The 26,306-nt window shown below is 42.7% G+C and overlaps 2 protein-coding genes across 13 annotated transcripts in view; one reads left to right on the forward strand and one right to left on the reverse strand.

The window, feature by feature from the left end:
• The window catches only part of TARBP1 (TAR (HIV-1) RNA binding protein 1), a 61,374-nt gene that overhangs the window by 34,375 nt on the left and 693 nt on the right, over positions 1 to 26,306 (forward strand). Inside the window, exons 13-29 of one of the 9 annotated variants that reach the window (XM_060286130.1) lie at positions 2,767 to 2,876; positions 5,349 to 5,510; positions 7,682 to 7,869; positions 8,299 to 8,560; positions 8,667 to 8,855; positions 10,229 to 10,410; positions 10,587 to 10,658; positions 12,277 to 12,397; positions 13,259 to 13,369; positions 14,241 to 14,390; positions 16,161 to 16,247; positions 18,274 to 18,470; positions 20,059 to 20,140; positions 22,079 to 22,250; positions 25,229 to 25,420; positions 25,605 to 25,729; positions 26,147 to 26,283. In XM_060286130.1, coding sequence (XP_060142113.1) covers positions 2,767 to 2,876; positions 5,349 to 5,510; positions 7,682 to 7,869; positions 8,299 to 8,560; positions 8,667 to 8,855; positions 10,229 to 10,410; positions 10,587 to 10,658; positions 12,277 to 12,397; positions 13,259 to 13,369; positions 14,241 to 14,390; positions 16,161 to 16,247; positions 18,274 to 18,470; positions 20,059 to 20,140; positions 22,079 to 22,250; positions 25,229 to 25,420; positions 25,605 to 25,729; positions 26,147 to 26,283 — 2,539 coding nt within the window. Of the gene's footprint in view, positions 1 to 2,766; positions 2,877 to 5,348; positions 5,511 to 7,681; positions 7,870 to 8,298; positions 8,561 to 8,666; positions 8,856 to 10,228; positions 10,411 to 10,586; positions 10,659 to 12,276; positions 12,398 to 13,258; positions 13,370 to 14,240; positions 14,391 to 16,160; positions 16,248 to 18,273; positions 18,471 to 20,058; positions 22,024 to 22,078; positions 22,251 to 25,228; positions 25,421 to 25,604; positions 25,730 to 26,146; positions 26,284 to 26,306 lie in introns of those variants that run through there. The other 8 variants (XR_009559280.1, XR_009559281.1, XR_009559284.1 and 5 more) reach the window with 8 other exon arrangements.
• COA6 (cytochrome c oxidase assembly factor 6) overlaps positions 8,639 to 26,306 on the reverse strand; it is a 41,501-nt gene continuing 23,833 nt past the window's right edge. For 2 of the 4 annotated variants that reach the window (XR_009559285.1, XM_060286140.1), the window contains one exon: positions 22,760 to 26,173. Coding sequence is in view for 3 of the 4 variants with exons in the window: in XM_060286140.1 (XP_060142123.1) it covers positions 26,114 to 26,173 (60 nt within the window). In the remaining variant the exon portion in view is untranslated. Of the gene's footprint in view, positions 9,560 to 13,259; positions 19,592 to 22,759; positions 26,174 to 26,306 lie in introns of those variants that run through there. The other 2 variants (XM_060286138.1, XM_060286135.1) reach the window with 2 other exon arrangements.

Genomic DNA, 26,306 nt, shown 5'->3' on the forward strand with positions numbered 1-26,306 from the left:
TAGTGCTCCCTTATGCTTTAAATGCCTGCAGGATCTGGGGTCTGATATAATTCCTTTCTAACCCCTGATAGTGGCAGTGCTCTCTCTCTGTCTCTCTAAGACTGGCTAGTGGTTTATCAATTTTATCGACCTTTTCAAGGAACGAACTTTTGGTTTCATTGAATTTTCTCTGTTGATTTTTCTCTTTTCAATTTCATTGATTTCTGGGTTTTTATGTTTACGTCTTTGTGCTTACTTTTGGTTTATTTTGCCTTTTTATTGACATTTAGGTGGAAGCTTAGATCATTGATTTTAGATCTGTCTTCTTTTTTAAAATGACATTTAGATTTTCTTAAGTTTTGTTGTAACTGCATCCCACAAATTTTGGTATATTGTATTTTCAGTTAAGAATATATTTTTTTGGAGACTTTTCTCTTTTACCCGTGAATTATTTGCAAATGTATTTAGAGATTTTTCTGTTGTCTTTCTGTTATTGCTTTTTCTTTTTTTTTTGGCGGTACGCGGGCCTCTCACTGTTGTGGCCTCTCCCGTTGCGGAGCGCAGGCTCAGCGACCATGGCTCACGGGCCCAGCCGCTCCACAGCATGTGGGATCTTCCCAGACCGGGGCACGAACCCGCGTCCCCTGCATCGGCAGGTGGACTCTCAGCCACTGCGCCACCAGGGAAGCCCTCTGTTATTGCTTTTTAATTTAATTCTGTTCTAGTCAAAAGAGCATACTTTGTACAATCTCAACTTTTAAAAAATTGTTAAGGTTTATTTAATGATCTAGGTATGGTTTATTTTGGTGACTATTCCACGTACACTTGAAAAGAGTATGTGTTCTGCTGTTGTTGGGGGGAGTGTTCTATAAATGTCAGTTGTCTTCAAGAGCTTCATGGTGTTTTTCAGTTTTGTATTCTTGCTGATTTTAGGATTGTTGAACCCCACTCTAATTATGGACTTATCTCTTACTCTAGGGATTATAATGTACATACTTTTTACAGTCAGCTTAGAATTAATATTTTGCCACTTAAAATTAACATAGAAATGTTACTACCTTATGGGTCCCTTAACCTCCTCCCCCCCATTTATTACAGATATCTTACATTTACTCTTGTTGAAAATCCTACTGGACAATGTTGTGTTTTTTGCTGTCAACCATCAAACACATTTTAAAGACTCAAGAGAAGAGTCTGTTGTATTTACTAAGATATTCACAGTTTCTTTTGCTCTTTCATCCCTGACGTTCCATGTTTTCCTGTGGCACTGTATGCCGTTTGTTCGAAAAATGTCTTTTAATATTGCTTTTGTAGCAAGTTTCTTGGCAAAGAATTCTCATGGTTTCCCTTCCTCTGAGAATGTCTTGATTTTGCCTTCTGAGTAATATTTTTGTTGGGTATAAAATTCTGGTCTGATGGGTCTTTTCTTTCAGCAATTTAAAAGTGTTCCATTTGCTTCTGGCCTCCATGGTTTCTCAGTAGAACTCTGTAGTCCTTCACATTGTTTTTCCCCCCAGGTAATAAGTTGTTTCTCTGTGCTTTCAAGATTGTTTCTTCATTTTCGGTTGTCAGCAGTTTGGCTATACCGTGTCTGATTGCATATTTTATTGATTTGTTTTCAAGCCCACTGATTCTTTTCTCTTGCCTCTCCTTTCTATTAAACCCATCCAGTTGAGTTTTTAAATTTTCAGTTATCGTACGTTCAGTGATAAAAATCTCTGTTTGGTTTTTGTGTATATCTTCTCTTGCTTTCTTGAGACTTTCTGGTTTTCCATTTGTTTCAAGAGTGTGTGTTGATTGACTGTTGAAGCATTTTTTAATAGCTGCTTTAAAGTCTTGGTCAGGTTATTCTTAAATCACCATCATCTTGGTGTTTTCATTCGTAGATTCTTTTCCCATGTGAGATAGGGAATAGCTCACGCTTCATATACCCAGTTATTTTCGATTGTATCCTAGATATTTTGAATATTGTGTTGTGAGACCCTGGATCTTGGTCAGATCCTGAGACAGTGTTGATATTTTTGTGTAGCAGACAGTCAGCCTGGCTTGGTTTAGGCCTCAGTTCCTGATGTTCCGGCTTTTGTGGGTGCTGGTTCCACAGTTTTGTTTTCATGTCCTTTGCAATGCTATTTTGACCTGTGCCCCATGTGTTCCATCTGATGGTCAGGCTGGGACCTGTCCAGTTGTCTGTTAGCTCCATTCTGAAAGTCTTTGACGTGCTGAATAGTATCACATCCAGGCCTAGCAGTTCAGGGGTGAGCCCAGCACTTCATAAGCCACTTGCTGGGGCCATTTTCCTGAGCACCTCCCTCTCTGGACTCTCCTAAGTGCTCACCGTCCAGTTCTCTGAGATTCTCCTTTTTCATTCCCTGACCAGAAGGTGGGCGCCCAGTCTGCTGCCCACTTTCTTGACTGCTCCGCCACCTGGGTCCAGTCTGTAGGAGGACGACAGGTGCAAACTCACCGCTGTTCAGGGTTACTGCTTTCTGAATCCATCTGCTGCTTTGTGCCTTTCAGAGTCTTCAGATAGCTGTTTTGAATATTCCGTCCAGGTTTTGTAGCTGAATTCAGTGAGAGAGGACAGTGTGTCTTTGTTGCATCTTATCCAGAACTAAAACGCCTAAACGATTTTTAAGATTAATTGTAGAGGTCCCCATGGTATCAATGACTATTCTATTGTTAGAATTCATTTTGGTAAGTGATTCATGTATATGCTTAACATAGGTGAGCTTTTACTAGACCGCCGGGTGTACTTTGTACCAAATAAACTTGTTTCTCTCCTTTTAGTTGCGCATACAGACGAGGTGTTTACTCTCCTTCAGAACTTTGTCATGTCTACCACAGAGAGCGTTTCGGAATTTATTCTCAGAAGACTTACTATGAAGGAACTAAGTAGGGTATGTATGTATGGGAGTAACTTTTCAGTCTTTTCATCAATATTTTGAGTGATTACTGACTGGCAGGCACTGTATTAAGTTGAAAATTAACGTGATAGTTTCTCAAAAAGCTGCCTTTGGGAGCAGAAAAAGATATAAGCTTTAGGGCTTCCCTGGTGGCGCAGTGGTTGAGGGTCCGCCTGCCGATGCAGGGGACGCAGGCTCGTGCCCTGGTCCGGGAAGATCCCACATGCCGCGGAGCGGCTGGGCCCTGCGCGTCCGGAGCCTGTGCTCCGCAACGGGAGAGGCTGGGCGGTGAGAGGCCCGCGTACCGCAAAAAAAAAAAAAAAAAAAAAAGGGAAAGGTTAATGTGATTTTATCCTTCAGATGGAAAGATTTTTTAAAGTAAACTCATTATATAATAGTTTAAAATTATTTTGAAAAATCCACTCTTTAATACATTAGGTATTAGAATTCCCAATTAAGCACATTTGTTTGGTAGCTTATTAGAGTTTAATAAAAATCTCTTCCCCCATTTTCCTTCCCCTCAGCAGCGTGATGGTCAGTATCTAACAACTGGCTCTTGGGGGAAAAGCCCTGATTTGTAGTGTTTATTAGTTCCTGTGGTTGATTTCAAGCTACCCACACGGGGCCATGAATCAGGGAGAGATGAACCGTCCCCCTCACTTCACAGAGGAAACGGCAGCCTCGGCCGGCGTCGCCCCCGCTTCAGACTGCCCGGTGTCTGCCTCACCCACCCCTGAATCCATCCTCCCTGCCTTCCCTCCCTGACAGGAGAGGAAGGTGGTCTGGACCTCATCCCCTCCCATTTGCTCAGCGACTTTACCCTGTTGGTCAGCCTCTCTCTTTCTTGTATTTCTCACCTCTCCTTTCCTCCTGGATTCTTTCCGTGAGGAAGGAGAGAGGCAGATCAACAGGGTAAAGGAAGGGGTAAGGGTCCCTCATCTAACAAGGACCCGCTCAGTTCCGCGTTCCTTCTGGTGCCCTGTTTCCTTCCCTTTGTGAGCTGGTCTGTAAACAGACCCCTCAGCTCCTGTGAGTAGAAGTGGCTCCTTTGTCCTGCACCTGGCGATGCTTTTCAGACCACGTTTCTCTTGACCCCCTCAGCCCCAGTGGACACTGTTGACGCCTCCGCCTTGAGACGCTGGCGTTTATGACATCATCCTCCTGCTGTTTCCCCTCCCTCTGGCCGTTACTCCCACGAATGTCCATTCTCTGCGGCGTAGCCTTGGAAGTCAGAGTTTCTCAGGTTGGCCCGGGCCCCTCCTTTTCTCATTCTCTCCCGTCTAGGTGACCTCACCGGCATCCCCAGCTTTAGTTATGCCAGGGCCCGTCACATTGCTTTCTACCTCAGACTGACCTTCTGAGGTGAACGCCCATTCAGCGAGTTGCTGTTTGACAACTCAGGTTGAATTTCCCCCATATACGCTGTTTAAAACTGAACTCCTTATCGTTCCTGCAGGAGGTTATCCGCCTTCCCCCGCCCCAGGTTCCCTTCTCGGTGGATGTACATGATCCAGCCGGTTTCTTCAAGCCTAAAACTTGGGAATCCTGGCAGCTTTATCCCTCACTCTCACCCACTGTGTTCAGTCTCGGCACCAAGCCCTGGCGTTGTTTCCTTCTCTCTGCGTTGTATCCTAGAGCTCGGCAAAGCGCCTGGCATCTAAGCGTTGCTCGGTAAAAAGTGCTACACTGAATGAATTCTGTGCTTCCTGTGTGCCACGGAAGCCTGAGGATAGAGGGATTGGCACAGCGATAATAAGCAAGGCTACCACTCAGGGCCAGTTCCTTCAGAATGCTTTCTCTCTTAATTCTTTCAACAAAAACCCTGTGACGGAGAGATACTACCCTCCCCATTTTACGGGTAAGGAATCTGAGGCCCAAAGAGGTTAGGTCTCTTGCAGTAGGTCACAGCTGGTGATGACAGAGCTGGACCGAACCCAGTCTGCCTGTGTCTGTGAGTCGAGAAGCCCTGCCTTTAATTCTGTCCCCTTCCCTGTCCCCCATCCAGCTTACTAGCTCTGATATGCCGGGTAAGTTGTTTAACCTCTCTGAACTTCGGAAAGTGGGACAGTGACCATTCCTTGTGAGAATGGAGTATTACAACTGCCTGAAGCAAAGGAAGTGGCAGTGGCAGTTGCTATGCTTGTTACTGTGATTATTTGTGATGTGTTAGCCTGGGAGGCAAGAATTGGTACAACACAGTTTCTGCCTTCCAGGGCCTCATAATCAAGGTGGGGAGCCAGCCGAGTAAGTCGCGCTGATTGCAGAGTCACCGTCTAAGCACAGAGGAGGACGTGCTTAGCTCTGCCTGGGGAGTTGATGGAAGGCTTCCTGGAAGAGATGACTTCTCCTCTCATCAGTGTCGTCTTTCAGTACTTTTAGATAAACTAATTTACTTCCTGCCTGAACTCTCATAGCTTTGTGAAAATCATGAACCTTGCTTGTTAAGTGTTTTATTGTTTCTCTTAGGTTTCAGATCTGGAACGTTGCCATTTGTACCTGATGGTATTAACTGAACTTATAAATCTCCACTTGAAGGTTGGATGGAAAAGAGGCAACCCTATTTGGAGAGTTATTTCTCCTTTGAAGAACGCATCCATTCGGCATCTTCAAGAGATGGACCGTGGACAGGTAATCCTCTCTGCTTCAAGGCTTGTAATTATGTTGAGTAAGGCATACACAGAATACATATTTGACTGTTGGACAGTATTTTGATACATAAAAAGCATCTGCTGAAATTTAATTTTGAAAACAGTATCCCTTGTTCATCATATCTGATGAAGACTGGGACTCCTGTCGTAATGTTAGGTACTTAATAAAGGTGTGGTGACTGCAGTCGTAAAATCGTTTAGATACAGACAGTGGATTTTCACTGGGTCTTTTGCCTGGGTACCAGTAAGGGACATTTTGATGTGTCCAAATTCACCAGTCCAGTGTCCAGAGCCTCCATGCTTGGATTTCTACCTCATTTTCTAGCCCAGTTCACAGCATCTCCCCTTCCTTTCCACAGAGCCCCCTATGCTGCAGTCACGCTAGGCCACCATAGGGAGCTTCACAGATCACAGCACATGCCATATCCTGCCTCATCTGTGCTTTCATCGTGTCTCGTCCTTCCACTGAGAACGCCCTCCCCTCAACACACACTTGTCAGTATCTGGTGCATCCTTTTCGTCCCAGCTCAACTTACATTTTCTCTTAAATGAAACTTGATCAGTGTCTCATTCTTTTCTTCATTTACCTGTTGCTCTTTATGCCTCCATTTTTGTGTTTTTTCCCATCTTACTTGTTTTTGGAATAATTTATGTATATATGTCTTCTCCACTAGATTTCAGTACCTAGAGGCATTTCTGAAACATGCTATAATAAGGCATAGTGGTTATGAGCACAGGCTTTGGAGTTAGACTTCCTGGTTCTGAATCCTGGCTTTATCTTTACTGGCTGTGTGACCTTGGGGAACTTACTTAACCTCTCTGTGCTTCATTTACTGCACCTGCGAAATAAGGGTTATAAGGTTGATGTGAGAATTAAAGCAAGCTCATGCATGGTGAACCTTTAGAACAGCAGCTGGCACACAGAGAGTCCTCAGTAAATGTTCGCTGTTTTCCCTTAACACACACGGTAAGGGTTTTAAAAATTTGAGCTGAATCCTAGTCTAGTCTGGGCTGCTAATTAAAATAGCCGCTTGATTGCTTTAATAATCTGATTTTTAAAGTAGTTTTCGAGAACCGTATTAAAAGAAAATTATAAGGAGAACTGATGAATATTTCAGCATCCTGTCTACTGCATATTAGCGTATTAGCGTTACAAAAAGACATGGTGAGTTTTGAATGTAGACCAGAATTGTGAACCATACCACAGTGATTTTTAAAGACTGGCTTACTCTCTTTACTAATTCACTGAATTCCTTTAAGGTTAATAGGGAACGTATTGGCTCAAACGTAGCCCTGAATTTTATTTCCCGTATTGGCAGTGTTGCTAAGTAAAATTCATCTGCAGAGATACTTGATTTTCTGTGGTGGTGGTGAGGGAAGGTATGAAATCAGTAGTAGAAGGTTCCTTTCTGGAGAGATGTTACTGGTGGGCGGTATTTGGGAGAACTGCTTTGGTCTCTCAGGGAAGTATTTTCCCTATCTAGGTTCTTACCTGCACTCCTGGCTCCTTGGTTGAGATTATTGACTTTCTCTCTGTAAGAACAAAGCCAGGCTGTCTTGGTTTCCTCCTTTCTGCTGCTCCCTGTAGAGTTCCAAGTGCTTTACGTGAAATAACCGATTTATTTAATCTTCACAATAATCCTGTGAAGTAGATTCTGTTACTGTCCCCATCTTACAGACAAGTAAACCAAGGTGTAGTGTGTCCACAGTCAGCTGGTGGTAAGTGCAGAGCCAGGGTCCAGACCCAGGCCATGTGGTTCGAGTCCAGCCCTTAACTGCTGTGCTGTGTCACCAGAAGCAGCGTGCAGCCGACTGAAGGAGGTGTTTCTATATATGCCAGGAGTCTTTTTTTTTTTTTTTTAAGTCTACTTTAGCCAAACAGTTGAAATAAGACTCACCCATAGGAACTTTGTATCCAAGTTGTCTCGTAGTCTGAATTGCTGAATTTTTATTGCCACTTTGTTTGCCACCAGTCTGTACAGAAATGGGAAAGAGTGACGTGCATTGGATTTCCTTTTATTTCCTCTGATACTCAGTAGCAGGCACAAAGAGGGGAAGGAGGGCGTGAGATTCCCATAGACTGGGAGCTCAGGTCCTTACTGGTTAGGATTTGCTTACGTTCAATAAGAGGTTGTCCCATTTGCTCCCCAGGAACCGACACTGGGTAGACAGATTCAGAGAGTCGTTAGTATGGCTGCCTTGGCCATGGTGTGTGAGGCCATTGACCAGAAGCCAGAGCTACAGCTGGACTCTCGGGATGCGGGAGCCACGGAAAGGTTCCTCTCCTCTCTCCAGCTCAATCAGACGCTGCAGAAGCCCCACGCAGAGGAGGACAGCAGGTGTGTTCACCCCTTGGAGAGAAGCATATACGTGAAAGGCATCTTTTTTGCTCGTGTTTAAAAATCCATTTTTGTTTGAGTCATTGAGATAATTAGTGACTGCTCAACCTTACGTAGAGGGTCATGGAAGCTTCGAGATGAGGCTTCATTCAGGATAACATATCATCAAATTATTCATCCCTGTTACTGGAAACCCATTAACTTTTCTGCATTTAGTTTTCAGTGAATCATTTAAAGTGAGTGCAAGTACCTACTTTCAGTGTAGTTAGGAAATTGAGGTCTGTGTTGTTTCCTCGTTTATTGGTAGACAGGATAGTTAATAATGACTGTTTAATTTCTCCCCTTGTAAGGGTAGTGTACTACCACACGCAAAAGAAATTGAGACAGACTCCAAGAAGGATGGGGTAGTGACTTTATTTTTTGTCTCAGTTTTTTTGAAGAGTCGTCATCTTCCCAAGGATGGGGGAAGATAGTTGCACAATATATTCACGATCAGTGGGTCTGCCTCTCTTTCTTGTTGAAAAAATATCACACCCTTATACCAGCCTCAGAGGACGAAATTCTGGAACCCATTCTACCTGCTGTTCAAATGCCAATGAGGACTTTGCAGTCGGCACTAGAAGCCCTCACAATTCTTCCTTCTGATCAAGTTTTACCTGTGTTCCACTGCATGAAAATTTTGGTTCCCAAGGTAAGATACAGTGAGACCGGAATTAAAGAATAACCATAAGAACAGACCATCAGTTTCTGAAATTGTGATAATTATGTATTTCTTTTTTTTTTTTTTTCCCTACCAGCTTCTGACCTCCTCTGAATCTCTCTGCATAGTGTCTTTTGACATGGCTTGGAAAATCATAGCTTCTTTAAGCAACACTCAGCTGATATTCTGGTCTAACTTAAAAGCTTTTGTTCAGTTTGTTTTTGATCCCAAAGTTCTTACCATTGCTGCAAAAATCAAGGGCCAGGCCTATTTCAAAATCAAAGAGGTAACTTTTTTTAAAATTGGGATTAAAAAACATGAAACATAAGATGTGGCATCTTAACCATTTTTAAGTGTACTGTTCAGTAGTGTTAACTATATTTACGTAATCGTGAAAGACCCCCAGAACTTTTTCATCTCGTGGAACTGAAGCTCTGTCCCCATTAAGCATCTCCCCTTCCCCCACCCCGCCTTCCAGCCCCTGGCAAGCACCGTTCTACTTTATGTCTGTGAATCTGATGATTTTAGAAAAAAGAGGGAACTTTTTGTTTTCATTTTAATTTGTGTGACCTGTAGCACATGAAGAAGAAGAGAGTTATATTTTTAATTACATATGAGATTTGTTGTTATTTATTTATTCAGTCAGTCAATATTTTGAACCTTCTTCAGTGTCATGAGTAAGAACAAAATCTGCTAGATGTAAAGAAGCAGGTGCACAGCGGTAGCCCATGAACCACATCTGCCTTACAAACATACTTGGTTCATATAATCAAATTAAAATCCTTTGAATTAGTTGCCAGCTTTTAAGGATTGGGAACTTTGCATGAAAATCTGTATTTCCTCTTCTCTTGGAAAATTGTATGATCTGGTAACGCTGGTCATTCCTGCGTGACAGCAGTGTCCCGGCGGTCACTGGTCCCTGGCCCATCCAGGTGGGGCACACCCTTTCTGTTGCTCCACTCCAGACCGTGGCTTGATTTCTCCTGGACCCTGAGGGCAGACGTCACGTGCCATTTGTCAGTGCATCTGTGCGGTTGCTTTTCTTGTTCAAGGAAATATTTCTCTGGATATAACCTCTCCAAAGGTCTTTCTGGTTTCTGGAGGCATTTGTGTTTACAGTCACGGATACGTAGTGGGGAACATAAGGTGATGGAATTACATCATGCCTCAGATTCACATACACTCCTTATCCAAAGGAAAAGATGGAAAATACATCCATTTATTACCCTGCTGTCTCTGCATCCTTTCCTGACCCACGGTACACACTTAGAGAGGGGGGCCTCTTTTGTTTTGAGGAAAGGGAGGCCCCTGGCAAGTGCAAAGAAAACTGAAAATGTCAAGGGTGAGGCGTTTTTTCTCCCTTTCATTCCCTATAACTGTGGGCAGTTGTTCCTCTGGGATAGTTCTGGGTGAATATCCGTATCAGTAAAATTTTATTTATTTTTAGTATTAAGAAATGAAAACTTAGCATTCTGTGATTGGTTTGCATCGTGCAAACAGGGAAGAGTTTTTAATTTTTTAGACTCTATTTATGGTTATGTTGAAACTGTCATTTGCAGGCATTCAAGTAACAGTTTTTAGCAACATGAATTTTTTTTTCTCTTTTTTGAAAAAACTTAATTGGTCAAAGGATAAAGTAACTATTGTATTTCATTCCAGATTATGTACAGGATAATTGAAATGTCTGCTATAAAAACTGGAGTCTTCAATATATTGATAAGTTATTGCTGCAAATCTTGGATCGTTTCTGCTTCAAATGTGTCTTTATCTACTGCTAAAAATTACAGCGAACTTGTCCTTGAGGCGTGTATATTTGGAACGGTGTTTCGGCGTGATCAAAGGTAAAAGATGCCATTATTTCAGCCTCACGTAACTTATATTAAGTGTCTGTCTGGGTAGAATTGTGTCTTTATTTTAAGGCTTTCAGTTAGAAGAATATTGATTAATTTTTAATTTGGGACTTTAATTTTTTTCTTCTAAAACTTGTTGTTCTTTGTCACATGTGTTTTATGGAAAGACTTATTCAGGATGTACAGACCTTCATAGAAAATCTTGGGCATGAGTGTGCAGCGAACACAGTTATTGAAAAGTAAGTATGGTGGGTCCTCCATATCTTGATATAAATGCGGCATTCAAAACATAACATCATATGAGAAACATTCTGTATAAGATATTGCATGAGCCTTCCAAATTGTGTTAGAAATTATATTGCCTTGCTAATATATTTTCTTCAGATCTGTCACTATTTACTGAAATATGATAAACTTTAAAAAAATTTAGTGTGGGGCTTCCCTGGTGGCGCAGTGGTTGAGAGTCCGCCTGCCGATGCAGGGCACACGGGTTCGTGCCCCGGTCCGGGAGGATCCCACATGCCGCGGAGCGGCTGGGCCCGTGAGCCATGGCCGCTGAGCCTGCGCGTCCGGAGCCTGTGCTCCGCAACGGGAGAGGCCACAGCAGTGAGAGGCCCGCGTACCACAAAAAAAAAAAAAAAAAAAATTTAGTGCCAAGTCCAGCATAAATAAGGAAATAACTGTGGGGAATATGCAATCCCTATCCCTATCCCTCTTCTTTATTTGGGTGGAGGGGTGATCATCAGTGCACATAGTTTGATTTTGATTTTAGAGTTTAGGACAACAAATGACAGTTGTGTACAGTTACCACAAAGTTTATTATTCGAAGAGTCATAGCTATGTTTTAAATCTGCCACTCGTCATTAAATATATACATTTTTCCTTGTTAATTATTTTAATTAATTTTTTGTTTTCTTGGCTGGTTATAGTATAACAATAAGTGACATTTATTTAGTTGACGTTTCCAGAATATTTTGATTTCTACTAGACAGATATTGTTAGATTAAAATGACATTCATTCACATTATAGTCATTTTAATGAACCTGGAAATAATTAACAATTTCAGTGAATTTATTTTTCCCCATTTGGATACTGAAAATGCCGGGACGCTCAGCACACATGGTGAGTGCTCTCTGAGTTTGCCCTTCACTTAGAGACGGGCACTTAGAGTGCACGGTGACGACAGCATCGAGGTGTTGGTGTGTGTTCTTGCCCCTGAGCAGGAGGTGTCTGTGGTCCTCTTCCAGGAACAGTGTCATGAGCTGTGATCTGTTTTGTCCACAGATAAGGTATTATTGACCCAGTATCAGTAGCGTGTGCCTTGTTTTTCCAGAAGTCTGGGTGAATTTGTGCTCATTCAGACTTTGTGTACAGGATCTCCTGTTGATGTATTCATTACCGTCCACTGTCTATCCTGATTTAAAATGCATTGTCAGGGGAGGGGGAAGGATGAGCTGTGACAAAGCGAGAGAGTGGCATAGACACATATACACTACCAAACGTAAAATAGATAGCTAGTGGGAAGCAGCCGCATAGCACAGGGAGATCAGCTCGGTGCGTTGTGACCACCTAGAGGGGTGGGATAGGGAGGGAGACGCAAGAGGGAAGAGATATGGGAACATATGTATATGTATAACTGATTCACTTTGTTATAAAGCAGAAACTAACACACCATTGTAAAGCAATTATACTCCAATAAAGATGTAAAAACATAATAATAAAATGCATTGTCATTAAATATGAAGCTACTTAATTTTAGAAAACTTTGGAAGGTTTTGATATTTTGAAATTAATATCTAATGTATTTTTTAATTTTGAAAATGTATTAACATAACCTATCATTTTATATTTTTTAGTACTAAAAGAGAGGACCATTACGTGAGAATTTGTGCTGTCAAATTCCTGTGTTTATTAGATGACTCAAATATGTCTCATAAGTTGTTTATGGAAGATCTTGCAATCAAGCTATTAGAAAAAGTAAATATGCTTTATTTTACCTTAAAGTATCTTAACTTAGCAGTTCCAGCACTCGCAGTGACGTACCAGAAGTAAACCCGCCAGTTGGCTGAACTTAGACAGCACAGGCCGTGAAAGCCGGGGAGAGCGCTGCTAACGTAGGAGGACTCTGCTGCCGTTGCCTTGTGTCTGGTGATGGCAGGTGTCCGTTTACTGAGGTGCCCCTGTCTTAGTGGTGTTTATATCAAATTGCAGATTCCATTATTCCAAACTTACGCCATCAAGGGGCATTGTGTTCCTTTGCTAATATATATTCTTCAGATCTGTCACTATTTACTAAAATACGATAAACTTAAAAACATTTTTAGTGCAAAGTCCACCCCTGTGACCCCATGTCTCCCCCTTAACTGGGCACAAGGAAGGAGAAGTATATTTTCAGGTACTTTTTTTACTACGTAAATTTGTATGGTTCCTTTTCTAATTTTAAAAGCAGATAAGTTTAGACTTCCTGGTGGTCCAGTGGTTAAGACTCCACGCTTCCAATGCAGGGGGCATGGGTTCGATCCCTGGTCAGGGAACTAAGATCCCACATGCTACACGGCGTGGCCCAGAAATAAAAATAAATTAATTAAGTAAGAATAATAAAACTTTTTTTTTAAAAAAAAGATAAGTTAAACAAAAGAACGAAATTCGTGTTTTGAAAGGAAACTTGGGAAAAGTATCATAAGAAAGTGTCTTTCTTATCCTTCTGCCTTTCGGAGTATAACAGGCTCCTATGCCCAGTTTATACTTTTTAAACTTGAAGTTGTCACTGATTTTATTTTCATTAATCATGAATTCAGTAGGTAATTTAATATTGGTCCCACCCTCTCCCCCCCCAAGGATGAATTGGTGTCCAAGTCAAGAACTCGATACTATGTGAATTCTCAACAACATAGAGTGAAAAACCGAATATGGCAGACTCTGCTTGTACTTTTCCCCAGATTCGATCAGGTATGACATTTATTCCATTCGTACCTTTAAGCATAATGTTTTCATATGAATAAACTATGTAGTAGAAACTGTCATGTGCTACTTTAAAATTGAGAAGGTCGTCTGCTTAAAATTTATACTTTAGTTCTTAAAATTGAAGTTTATTCAGAAGTTTTTTTAATAGAATACTAAGGCAATTAGGTGTTGTAGAAATAAATTGGAAACTGATTTACATGGCCCCATTTAATATATTTTTCCCCTCAGTATTTTTTTGTAATATTTTAACTGTTTAAAGACTCATATGCCATGATAAAACTTTAAGCTGTTTTTTTAATAGTGACTATTTCTTAATTAAAATTAGTAACCATTTTCAAAGTTGATAAGGAGTAGATTTTAATTTTTCCCACCACAGAAGAGAAATCACTATGGGACATGATAGAGACTAGTGCTGCTAAGGTGGTAGTCATAATGCGACATATAAATGTATCATCACAAAGTGAGAGAGTGGCACTGACATATATACACTATCAAACGTAAAATAGATAGCTAGTGGGAAGCAGCTGCATAGCACAGGGAGATCAGCTCGGTGCTTTGTGACCACCTAGAGGGGTAGGATAGGGAGGGTGGGAGGGAGGGAGGGAGAGGCAAGAGGGAAGAGATATGGGGACATAGGTATATGTATAGCTGATTCACTTTGTTATAAAGCAGAAACTAACACACCAATGTAAAGCAATTATACTCCAATAAAGATGTTTAAAAAATAAATAAATTATCATCACATCATGTTGTACACCTAAACTTATACATTATATGTCAGTGCTATCTCAATAAAAATACATTTTTTAAAATTAATAACCATAACAGTTTAATTTGTGTGCTTTATTTTTCTCAGAATTTCTTGAATAGAATTACTGACAAGATTTTCCAGGCTGGTTTCATCAATAATCAAGCATCCATAAAATATTTTATAGAATGGATTATTATACTGATTCTTCATAAATTCCCTCAATTTCTTCCAAAGTTCTGGGACTGTTTTTCTTACGTAAGTAAAGGAGATTTTTCATAATTTTTTTTAATGAAGAAAAGATCTTAGCTATGCTGGAGATTGTTTCACTTTAATAGTTTTCTGGCTGTCAGTTGCCCTGCCCCTGATGTACCGACACCCTAAATTGTGTTTTGCAGGATTTGAATTAATTTAGACAGAGACAGAAAGCCCTGGCGTTTATCTTGAGTACAGCATAATTTTTATTTGAGAGTCCTTCTGTCCCAACAAAACAAAGATGGAAAAGGTTTCTGTTGTTAAGGAGTTAGGGAAATAGGCGCCTTCTGTATTTTTATTTACCAAGCAAAGTCTTTGTTTGATCTTAGAGATAAGAATGCTGAGGAATTGGGCACTTCCCTGGTGGTCCAGTGGTTAAGACTCCGTGCTTCCAATGCAGGGGTGCAGGTTCGATCCCTGGTTGGGGAACGAAGATCCCACATGCTGCAGAGTGCAGCCAAAAAGTAAAAAAAAAAAAACAACAAAAGAAAAAAAGTGATCAGGTCGTCCACTTTCAGCCGTGCGTGGCCTGCAGGTCTCACGTGGCCTGTGCCCTCTTCCCCATCCAGTCCGTGTGCCCCACGTTCCCACCTCTGCAGTCGAGTCATGGATGCATGCATGGGCTCAGTTTTCTGTTGCTGGAACATTCCAAAGGCCAGGGGTGTGAACAACACTCTGCTATTTTTCCTGCTTCTGGATTGACAGGACCAGGCTGGGCTGTTGTGCATGTGGTGTCCACTGGGCTGGGACCTGCAAACGACTTCTTCGGCCACGTGCTTATCACCTTGGCTGCAGTAGTGGGGACAGCCGTGGTGCGGAGCACCACTGGTTCTGCAGCTGTGTGTGTGGTCGCTCAGGGTGCCGAGGACGAGCGTTCCAGGAGGACGCGCCCTGGTGAACCCGCACGTTCCCAGCCTCTGATCGCGTGCTGCTTATTGGCCAGGGCAGATGGTGTGACCAAGCCCCCCAGGGGGCGGGGCCCGCCTTAGGGCCTGATTACTGGACAGCTTGCTTCATCGGGGCCCCCATGTGGCCGAGTACCGCCCTGACCTTTTCTGTTCTTTTTTCTTTCTGCCTGCATAACTGCTGCTCTTCCTTCAGATCGCAGTTCATGTGTCGTTTGTGTCATTTTTTTTTTTTTTTTTTGCGGTACGCGGGCCTCTCACTGTTGTGGCCTCTCCCATTGCGGAGCACAGGCTCCGGACGCGCAGGCTCAGCGGCCATGGCTCACGGGCCCAGCCGCTCCGCGGCATGTGGGATCTTCCCGGACCGGGGCACGAACCGGTGTCCCCTGCATCGGCAGGCGGACTCTCAACCACTGCGCCACCAGGGCAGCCCTCTTGAGGCTCTTTTTAAGCAGCTGCAGGGCCCCATTTAACCTCTGCTTCTCCCCGCCTCCGCACGGGGGCCTTTGCCTCCCGCTTGCCTGTCTTGGTTCGTCTTGGTCATCTTCAGCTGTTCCCCCGCCCACCCCCGCTTTCTCCAGCCAGCCCTTCTCTCCCTGCAGTGAGCTCACCCTGGTCTCCCCCAGGTACTCCTCGCCTGAGTGGTTAGCGGCCGTGTGTCGGATGAGTGTTGTGCGTGCGGGCATTTGACTCTGGGACGTTCCTGTGCTTTCTCGCTTTTTCCTCCTCTCCTCCCACCCAGGCCGTGGCTGCGTCGGGGAAGAGCCGGCCTCATGGCCCGGGCCCCAAGCATGCAGCCCGGCGCCTTGATGTGCACGGGCTCGCGGCAGCCTTGAGTGACTGTTTCGTGTATCTGATTTATTTTCAGGCCGAAGAAAACCTCAAAACAAGCATTTGTACGTTTTTATCAGTTTTGTCGCATTTGGACATCATTACTGAAAATATTCCAGAGAAGGTAGGTTTATATTGTTTATGAGAAGAGTTCAGACTTGACTATCAAAATAGAACTTATACATTTGTGCTAACTGTTCTCATTTAGAGTAGTCCTTGTGTGTTTTGCAGTTTCTCCCCTTCCCTTCCACTCCCCTCCTAACGGCATACGCACTTAGACACAAATGCACAATAAGATGTTACCCACGGGCACACACACACTGAGGTAATGCCTGAGCCCATGTTAAATCTCTAGACAAATTAATGGGCAACTTTTAATGATAGGATGCTTAACTTTATGCAAGTATTTACGTAAGATTATTTAAATAAGACTTCCCTTATTGCATTTAACTGTTCCTTGGCTGGCAGAGTTATTTAACAAATGCTTGTACAAAGAAACTCATGGTCAGAGTATTAAAAGCCATTGTGTTATTGAAGGTTTGTATAAAATGACTGTCATTATTCAGAGTGTGAAAGGCAGTTCTTCATCTTTCTCAGGTTTAAAGCATCTTCCCTAGATAAGTAGAGATCTTAGCTAATTCTGGTTAATCACTATGGCAACTGTGGAGAATTCAGGAAAACCTGCCGGTAAAGATTTAGAGCAAGATTCTATATTATTGAATCTATATAGAGTGTACTTATATGTTGTAAATTCTGGGAGAAACTTAACACAGTCGACCCTCGGTCAACACAGGAGTTGGGAGTACCGACCCTCTGCGCAGTGGGAAATCCACATGTAACTTTACAGTCACCGTAATTCAAGGTTCCTCATCTGTATCTGTGGATTCAACCACCCGAGGATCATGTAGCACTGTAGTACGTCTTTAGTGAAAAAAAATCCACGTATAAGTGGACCTGCACAGTTCAAACCCCTGTTGTTCAATGGTCAGCTGTCTGAAAGAAATGTTGTTTAGTGTTGAAAGTGAGGTAAAAATATTGGGGGGATAGGTTTCCTAGAACTTTTCAAAGTGTTGTCTTTAAGCACAGTAACAATCAGATTTCGTTGTTAACCTATTTCATCAATCCTAAGCACAGGTCTTTCTTCCCACCACATTTTAACCTCAAAAACCATGATAATATCTTAAAATTGATGGTGTGTTACAGTGTCTGTCAGCCAGATGGCAGTGTGTTAGTTATAGTTATGTGAAAACTTGCGTTAACACCTTCTGGTAAGAGTTACGAAAGCTCTAGCATCAGGTAATAGCAGTTGTTATCTTTCTGTTTTAAATATGTGCAGGGAAGAGGTTTGCTTACAACCTGTTGCGAGAAGTAAGATAGACAGGAAACGGTACTATTGCAGGGCTCTTAGCTTGGTGCAGCCCAGGAACATTTACAGATGAGCCGTTTGTAGGAGCATTAAGGTAGCTCCTGATAACTGTATTAAAAGTTTGAGTCCATCTGGTTTCCACATTAATACATGTCACTTCCTTTGCCTTTCAATATCTGTTGAACTGTGTGGTTTTAGAAATCAAGGATTATCATTGCATAAAATCTCCTGGCCGTGAAGGTGAAAAACTGTGAATTCCCAGGAAAAGACTACAGGGAAGTTTAAACTCTTATTATTTTTCTCCCCACTTCTTAATTTTCCTGCCGCCACTCAGTGCTGTGTGGGTCCAAGGTCACTATTAGGGAAAACAGAGTAGTTCAGACCAGGGGAAAACAGCATTTTATGAGGGACCTTGCTCAAGTTCACTTAATATTTCTAACTTTTTCAGCCCATGGTAAGGTAATAAGTGATGGAGACTTCTTTAAAACACTGGTCATACAGTGGTTAGCATGAAAGTACCTCATTCAGATTAACCTAGGTACTGGAGTATGGGGGAGAACATGTGTGGCAGCATGGTAAATAAAAACTAAAGAGCTGGGAAGATACTTCTCCTTCTTGAGGAAATCACTCCTGCCAGTGTATCTGTCTGAGAATGACGATGCAAAAACAGCGAAATAAGATTTTACTTTGTAGCATTTTTGTCACCTGTACTCCTTGTTCTTGGTCATACAGTCAAGGGTAAAATGGTCCATGTTTACATCTGAAGAATGTTTCTCCTTTTCAGAAACTCATTCTGAAGCAAGCCCTTATTGTCGTACTGCACTGGTGTTTTAATCACAATTTTAGCATTCGACTGTATGCCTTAGTTGCTCTTAAGAAAATCTGGAGCATGTGTAAGACGTTGCACGTTGAAGAACTTGAGGCTTTGACTTCCGTTATTGAATCCAGTCTGAATCAAGTGGAAAACATGCATGGAGCAGGGTAAGCAGGCCTTGTCCCCTTCCCCTCGGTCCAGCACTGTGTGCAGAGAGGGCAGAGAGGGTGCCCAGCTTTCAGCAGCTCCTGTTTACCCATCACGCTGCAGTGCACAGAGCTCGGATTAGGCAGCATTTAAGCAGCTCACTATTTGATGTGCAGTTTAATTACAGTTCTAAGTGCTGTCAGCTCCATCATTGATCTTTTTCTTTTTTTTGCTCTTTAATCCTTGATCTTTAATTTAGGGACCTCTAGACGTTTCTCTTCAGCGTAGCCAAATGTTTTCATCCTCTGTTGTCAAAGAACTGCTGAGAAGTAGCATGACCGGACTCTAAAGCCATGCTCATAACCCCTCAGATGTCCGGGTTAAAGCTGGAAGCTCTTGCCTTTTTCTTTTCTAAGAGAACTTCTCTATCCCCCAAACAAAATCCTAGTCAGATGCTCAGTATCAAACAGATACAGCACCGCTGCTGTGATGGAGTAGGTTGGGGTGCACGACTCAATAGCAAAACCCAGGGGGATGGGAGCTCGGACACACACTGGGGTGCTGTCCTTTGAAGAGACCCTGGAAAGCCAAGGGGCAGAGAAGACAGGTGCATAAGGAGGGGCCAGTCTCTCATCTCAGGTCTCCTCTCCTCACCCCGCTGATGTTGAGGCCCAGCCGGCAGTGACAGGAGGGGCTGGGAACTCAGGGGTGACGGAGGTACGTTGGCCAGAGCAGGAGAATGATCTCACCGGGAGGGCATCTTGAAATTGCTGCTCAGCTTTTGGGTTGTCGGTCATGAATTTAAACTGAAACCTGCCGGTGGCCATGTTTTGTCACTTTTATTCCTCCCTCTTTTGCCTTCTAAAACTTGACACATTTTTGGGTTTTGTTGTTGTGAGCATGTACCTAAGTATTTAAAACCTCTTACTTTCACCTGGCTTAACAAAGTTGGTACAGTTTGGCTGCGTGTCGTGGATCTTCAGGGTAGAAAACGTGACTCACGTGGACTTCCCTGGCAGCCCCGAGGTTAAGACTCCGCGCTTCCACTGCAGTGGGCGATCCCTGGTCGGGGAACTGAGATCCCACATGCTGCGCGGCACAGCCAGAAACAAAAAAGGAACTTATGTAACGATTTTCCCTCCTGAAAAAAAAAAAAAAAGCATTTATGGCCAGAGAGAGACATAAGGATCCCAGCCTAGATTTCTTACGTGGTTCCCTTTTAGAATTCTTTTTGCCCAAGCAAGGGAGTTGTACCTGCGGCAGCTGTTCCTGTGAGATTTTCCCATAGTGGTCTGTTGACTGACGACTGTCTCCTCGATGGAGTGGAGACCTGAGTTTCATTCTTGTTGAGTCATTGTTTGACGCAGGACTGTGGGAGTTATTTAATTTCTTTGTCTGTCTTTGAGTTTCACTTCAAAACGTCAGATTTAGGGTCAGCTTTTAAGGACGCTGATCTTGGAGATAGGGGTTATTAATCTTGGGATAAAATTCACAAGATTTTCCATGCATTCTAAATTCTGCAGTGCCTCTTTAAGAGAGCTACTTGGCTTGCCCCCTTACCGGAGTGGGTTCACTAGTCTGTACCTCACATGTATCTTTAACACTTAGGAACGCGAAGAAGAATTGGCAGCGGATCCAGGAGCATTTCTTTTTTGCAGCGTTCCACCCACTTAAGGACTACTGTCTGGAGGTGAGCAGAGGGTCTCATTTGCGAACGACTCTCTTCCGTATCTTTAGTCCCCGTGCTTCCTCTCTGCCGCGGTTGTGGAAGGTGTACTGAGGTTAACTGTCCTTACAGCACCGCCTTCACGGTCGTAAAGTGCTCCGTGTAATTTTGTCACGGCTGCTTGCGCTTCACTCTTCAGCAGTGAAAACTGGCTAGTCATTTTCACTTTCTGTTTCTCAGGCAGTGTCTGGCTTGTAAACACTGGAAGGGGGAATATTTAACTCTGAACAGAAATCTGTTCTGACATTAAAAGGAAATGAGTGAGAACATTTGTGCAGGTGAGATCTGTTGTAACGAACGAAGCCCACTGTTATGAAAGAGCGAGAAGATCTACTCTTTTGTTAAGTGCCTGTTTTAGGTTCTGGATGGCTGGAATTGTATAGCAGATGACCCACCATCTCAGTGATCCTAACAGAATGTGCTTATATAATTCCTTTAAACTTATTACAGTTAGCATGTGAATTAATATACAGATTATTAAAATTGGTACATATATTACTTTCTCCCTTTTTCGACTACAGTTACAGCCTTGGAATTTAAAACGTGATCTAGGAATCTGGAAGTATCAGAAACTTCAGCTACCATGCATAAGCAGTTTTTTGTTGTTGTTGGGTTGTGTGTGTGTGTGTGTGGATTACTAATAAGCTGGCCTTTAAAAAAAAATACAGATCTATATGTTGTGAGATAGTCATCATAAAACATTATTGTGTACTTTGTTGCTTCATTGCAAAAATTATTTAGGATTTTTCAAATATTTTAACGTGCTCTGTTCTGTGTCCTTTAGCGCCCAGAATGCTTTGTTTGACATCTTTCTGAAGGACTCTTAATAACTCTCTAGTGCTAAGTCAGCCTTTTCTATTCAGTTCTCCAGCAGGAGTAAGTCCCTTGCTTCCACTTTTCCTTCATCCTGACTTTGACTGCCTCACCCTCATATGTTTTATATATTTTATTCTCTATTAATTATACGAACCATAACTGTACATATCAAAGTAATGGCACACAAGAACTCTGTTTCTCCGTACATTTGGAGCTATACTTGGCACGTACTTAATAAACAGTTGCATTCATCATGCCAGTTTCCATTTGCACAAATATTGCTAATAAAGAGAAAACCATATTCATTCTAAAAGCTTTTATGAAGACTTGGACACTGTTATAAGTTTATTACTTTATTTTTAAATTGCCTGCTGTGCTTCTGACTCCTGTGCCTTTTCACATTTGAGGGTTATCTGGATCTCAGTTTTCTTGTCATAGGTAAGAAAAGGGGAGGATTGTCATGTAGTGACTGAATAACTGCTGTTCACAGTGGTGTCACCCTGTGCAGTTTACAAATCACTTTCATGTGCTCTTTTTACCTGATTTTACCCTCATTTTACCAGTGAGGAAGTTGAAGCTGAGAGAGGCTAATGGCTTGTCCAACGTCACACAGCTAAGGTACAGTCGAGGCAAAATCTAGACTCTAAATTTGTATATTGGCAGCGAGAGTGAAGATCGGGCATCACAGGAGCTTGAATCTGATCGCTTATGGAGGTGTCTGGTTGTCAATAAATAGCATTTGTCCAAATGTTGTCCAACATTAATGCTGATTAATTCCAAAACACTTCTTGCTTGTATTAAGAGCACGGTGTATACTATGTTACATACAGTTAGAAATACTGGAGTGGAAGATCTGCCCGCTCTCAAGGATTTCCTAAATTAATCCCTTGATTTGTTAGAGAAGATAAGAAGTATAGCTAGACAGTTGCTACAAGATATAAATGAAAGTATGTCATTTGATCAGATGTGATAGTTTGGGAGAACACATCAGTAATAATAATTAAGTTGTACTTTAAACATGTTATCATGTATTTCTTTGTTATTTTTAAGGGAAGAAAATTTAGATGTTTACAATTCTCCTTTCAGACCATATTTTATATCCTTCCACGCCTTTCTGGCCTTGTTGAGGACGAATGGATTGCCATTGGTAAATTCACCAGGTTCACTGACATTCCTTTAGATGCAAGATTTCAGTGGTACCTTTCTCCAGCTCAACTTTGTGAACTAAAACCAGGTGACTGGTCCCAGCAGGACATAGGTAAGAAAAACTTCTGTTTTACTTGTTCTGCCTGTTGCCTCGGTCAGGCTCATTGATTCACGTTACTTAGAATAGGTGCTTGATAGTACCATTTTTCATTGATGTGGTGAACTCTGCTCCACTTAGAGAAAAGACAGAAGGCGTGGTGTCACTCTGACTAGTACTTTCAGTTGACGTTGGCTTTGCTCTTAATAGCCAAAGAGAGCTTAATCTGCTTTACTATATAAAGCTAAAGGCTTCTGTCTTCTTTGAAGTATTGATAATTAATATTCATTGCTCTTCTACTATATATTTCTGAAAAAATATAGATCTAAAAAAGGGCCAAATTAAGAAATCTCTTTTCTTGTCCTATTTGGGAGTGGAGCAGAGCTCTGCATTCCCTGCTCGGTCTGGCCGAACGTCACTCATCTCTTACCCCTCTTTTCCCTATGGCTCCAGCCCTCCTTTCACGTGCCCCCGCCCCCATCCTTCCCTGCAGCTTTCTCAAGGACCCCCCCCCTTTTCCCTCTGTTACTTCCCGTCCTCCTCCTTCCCTTCACAGTCCAGCTGCCCCAAAAAACCGGGGACCAAGTCTCCCGCCCATTTTTAAAATCACAACTAACCTTAAGAGCTGTGTAGTAGCGATCTGCATTCTCAGCTTTTCTGTCACTCACATTTTGTCCTTCTGGCTTCCCCAGCCCATAAGCATCATGGAAACTTCTTTCAGAAAAGCAGAAATTGTCTTTGTCTACTTCTTTACAAAATCTAAACAGATGCTCTTTTCTTACCATACCTGACCCTATGTAGCATTTATTTGCTCATTTCTTGCTCTCCTGATCTTTCTCCTCAGTCTGACTTTTCTCTCTCTCCTTTGAGTTCCCCTCCCTCATCCCTTATATTTATAGTTCTCTCAAATTTCAGTGTTTTCAGGAATCCCTTGGACATCATGTTGAAAGTGCAGATTCTTGGGTCCCACCCTTAGATTTTTGCCTGGAGGAGAGTTCTAGGAAAGTGCATTTTTTAAATCAAATACTCTAGGTGGTTCATTTTAAGACTTATCACCTTAAATTTATTTACTCGGTCAACAAAGATTTACTTATTGCCCCCTCTGTGCCGAACAAAAGACAAAGGCCCTGCCCTCAGGGCGCTTACATTCCTCCAGGGGGACAACGCTAAACATACAGATAAGATGTCAGGTGGTATGGAGAAAAGAAAGCAGAGTAAGGAGTGTGAGGGAGGATTAAAAAGACCTTTTTAAGGAGTTGACATCGAGCAGAGGACAGCAAGTCAGGCAAAGCCTGGGGAAGAGCAAATGTGGATTTGGGGGCAAAAGACAGTGACGGGAGCCTTCTCAGGGCGGAGGGGCCCGCCTGACCGGGAGGGGAGGAGAGGGGAGCCGCACATCTGCACATCTTGTCTGACTTCTGCCATGGCGTGAGTGGGGCAGAGAAGTGGGGAGTTACTGGATGGGGAGAAGGCTACAGAGGTCTTTCTGTTTGTTTTGTTTGTTTTTGGTAAAGAGGGGGATATTGCAACAGGGTTTCTCTGCTGAGACGTGAATGCTAAATGCTTTCATTGGCCTGGTTTTCTTCTCATTCTGTTTGCTCTCCCTGCACGTTTTTATTAATTTCCACAACTGGAAACCACCACCTATGTAACTGCAACTTTCAGATCCTTATCTCTGGCCAGCCTCCTTCCTGAGCCTTCTAGACGCTCTCACTAGCTCCTCTATAAGCTCTTTAAACTCAGTATCCAAATCCACGTTACCTTTCTGCCCAGACGCGCGCCTCTGCTAATCCCCTTCCTGTTAGTGGTCTCACAGGAGTCATTCTTCTGCGGTCCCTCTAGCCACAGCCGTCCGTTATCAGATCTTGGCGATTCTGCCCTTCCTCTTCAGCCCCTCTTGCAGAGACTGTTTTTGTCTTTTTTGGGCTAGTGTGAAAGCCTCTCGGTGGTTTTCCCTCCCCACTTATCCTCCACATTCGTTTTTAAGAGGGGTTTTTTCTGCAACACAAAACCAGTACTGTTACCCCCTTTCTTAAAACCCTGTACTGCCTCCTGTCTGTAGAAGAAATTCTTTATCATTTTATACACAAAGCCCTAACGGCCTGGTCTGAGTCACGTCCCTCCCTCCACTGCAGGCTGTGAGCGATGCCTGAGTCCGTGTCCTTCCGCGTCTGCTCGTGCGCAACGTGTCCACAGTCTGCCCCGCCCTTCCCACGCGCTCTCCGTTGCAGACTTTTACACTCCCTTCCCTGAGCCCTCCTGCGTCTTGCTTTTTTGCCCCTCCCTCCCCCAGACATTAGCAACTCCTGTCTGTGTGGGCACACCCTCAGTATAGTACCGCGTCGGTCGTGGTTCCATGCGTGTCTCTTCCCTCCCCAGTAACCTAAGTGCCCCCGTTTGCTCAGTCAGGTCTGGAGTGGGAAGGAGAGCCTGGAAGGAGAGTCTCAGTCCTGAACTAGAGATCACAACGCACATTAGACAGCTCAGTAACATCCGTGTACTCATCGCGGTAGCCAAGAGATAACTGCTCCAAAGAACAGTCCTCGTTTTTAGAAAAGGTCCCCCAAGTACTTGGAAGATAATTTAAGATAAAGCCTGTTTGTTGTTTTCCGGCATACAATATTTCTACAGAAAATTCCAATCTAATAACACCATTGTTTGTAAGATACGCCATTACTTTATGTAACTCTAAGGAAAAAATGCTGCCAAACCCATGGTACCCTTATGGATTCTAAGATGCTTCCCAATTTGGGGTATGCCAAAATGGAAGAGATGTGCAGCTTTGATTTTCATGAAATATTGTCGTATTTTGGTTAGCAGGGTAGAATTTGAACATTTTAAACTGTTACCGAAAATGACAATTGTATCTGAGTCCAAGTAAAGTTCTTTAGTCAATGAATCTCATTCTAAACTATCACTTTAAGCTCTTAAAAAAGTATATATGCATGTAAATCAATAGAGAGGGAGATTTATATTTTCTTTTTCTTTCCCAGGTTCTAACTCAGGCGAAGCAGATAACGAGTCAGAGTGGAGTGATGTTCAGAAGAAGATTAGCCCATGGAGAAACAATGTTCCCGACTTAGACCTGGAGCTGGTATTTCAGGATCGTGCGGCCAAACTTGGGAAGTCACTCAGCAGACTGATTGTAGTGGCCTCACTCGTTGACAAACCAACCAATTTAGGAGGTAAAGTTAGAGTTTCCAGTGGGCTTGCTTAACATCTTCTGATCCCGAAAATTTGTAATTGACCCAGTGCCATTTGTGGCCTCTCTTCCACATTTCCCCCTCTCCGGGAGCTTCAGAGGAATGCCTGGGACCTAGTGAACTTGGCCTTAGACTGGCGGCAGTAACCCCGGCTTGTCCTGTGCAGGGCTGTGCCGGACCTGTGAGGTGTTCGGGGCCTCGGCGCTCGTGGTTGGCAGCCTTCAGTGCATCAGAGACAAGCAGTTTCAGCACCTCAGCGTTTCAGCGGAACAGTGGCTTCCTTTAGTGGAGGTGGGCGCAAAGCGATGTATTATTAAAATTTTCATTTGCTAGACTCTTTTGTAGTACTCTGTCTTCACGTTATCAGCCCTTTTGCAGTAGTCCAGCCTTTGACAGCTTAAAAATAATACTGAAAAGTAAACTACAGCCCACTCTGTTCTCCTGTTTTTATTATCTTTCACACTGTTGTATTTTTAGAAATCAATAATGTAGAATTCTTTTCAGTAAAATGTGTCGTGTTATAAGTCACTCTCGTTTGATAAATTTATGAGATGTTGGGAGCGTTCTTTTTTATAGTGTATAATTCTGTCCTTTTCCTTTTAAGAAATTTCAGTTTCATGAAAGTGTTTTTTTCTTTAACTGATTTTACCCCCAGGAGGGCTGTAAGTGAATGATTTAATATTCTGCTCTTTGTAAACAAATATTAAGGTAAAACCACCTCAGCTGATCGATTATCTGCAACAGAAAAAAGCAGAAGGTTACACCATCGTGGGTGTGGAACAGACTGTGAAAAGTTTAGACCTAACCCAGTACTGCTTCCCTGAGAAGTCTCTACTCTTGTTGGGGTAAGAACACTGTCTTGAGAGTC

This window comes from Globicephala melas, chromosome 16, assembly GCF_963455315.2.
Source record: "Globicephala melas chromosome 16, mGloMel1.2, whole genome shotgun sequence".
Taxonomy (NCBI): domain Eukaryota; kingdom Metazoa; phylum Chordata; class Mammalia; order Artiodactyla; family Delphinidae; genus Globicephala; species Globicephala melas.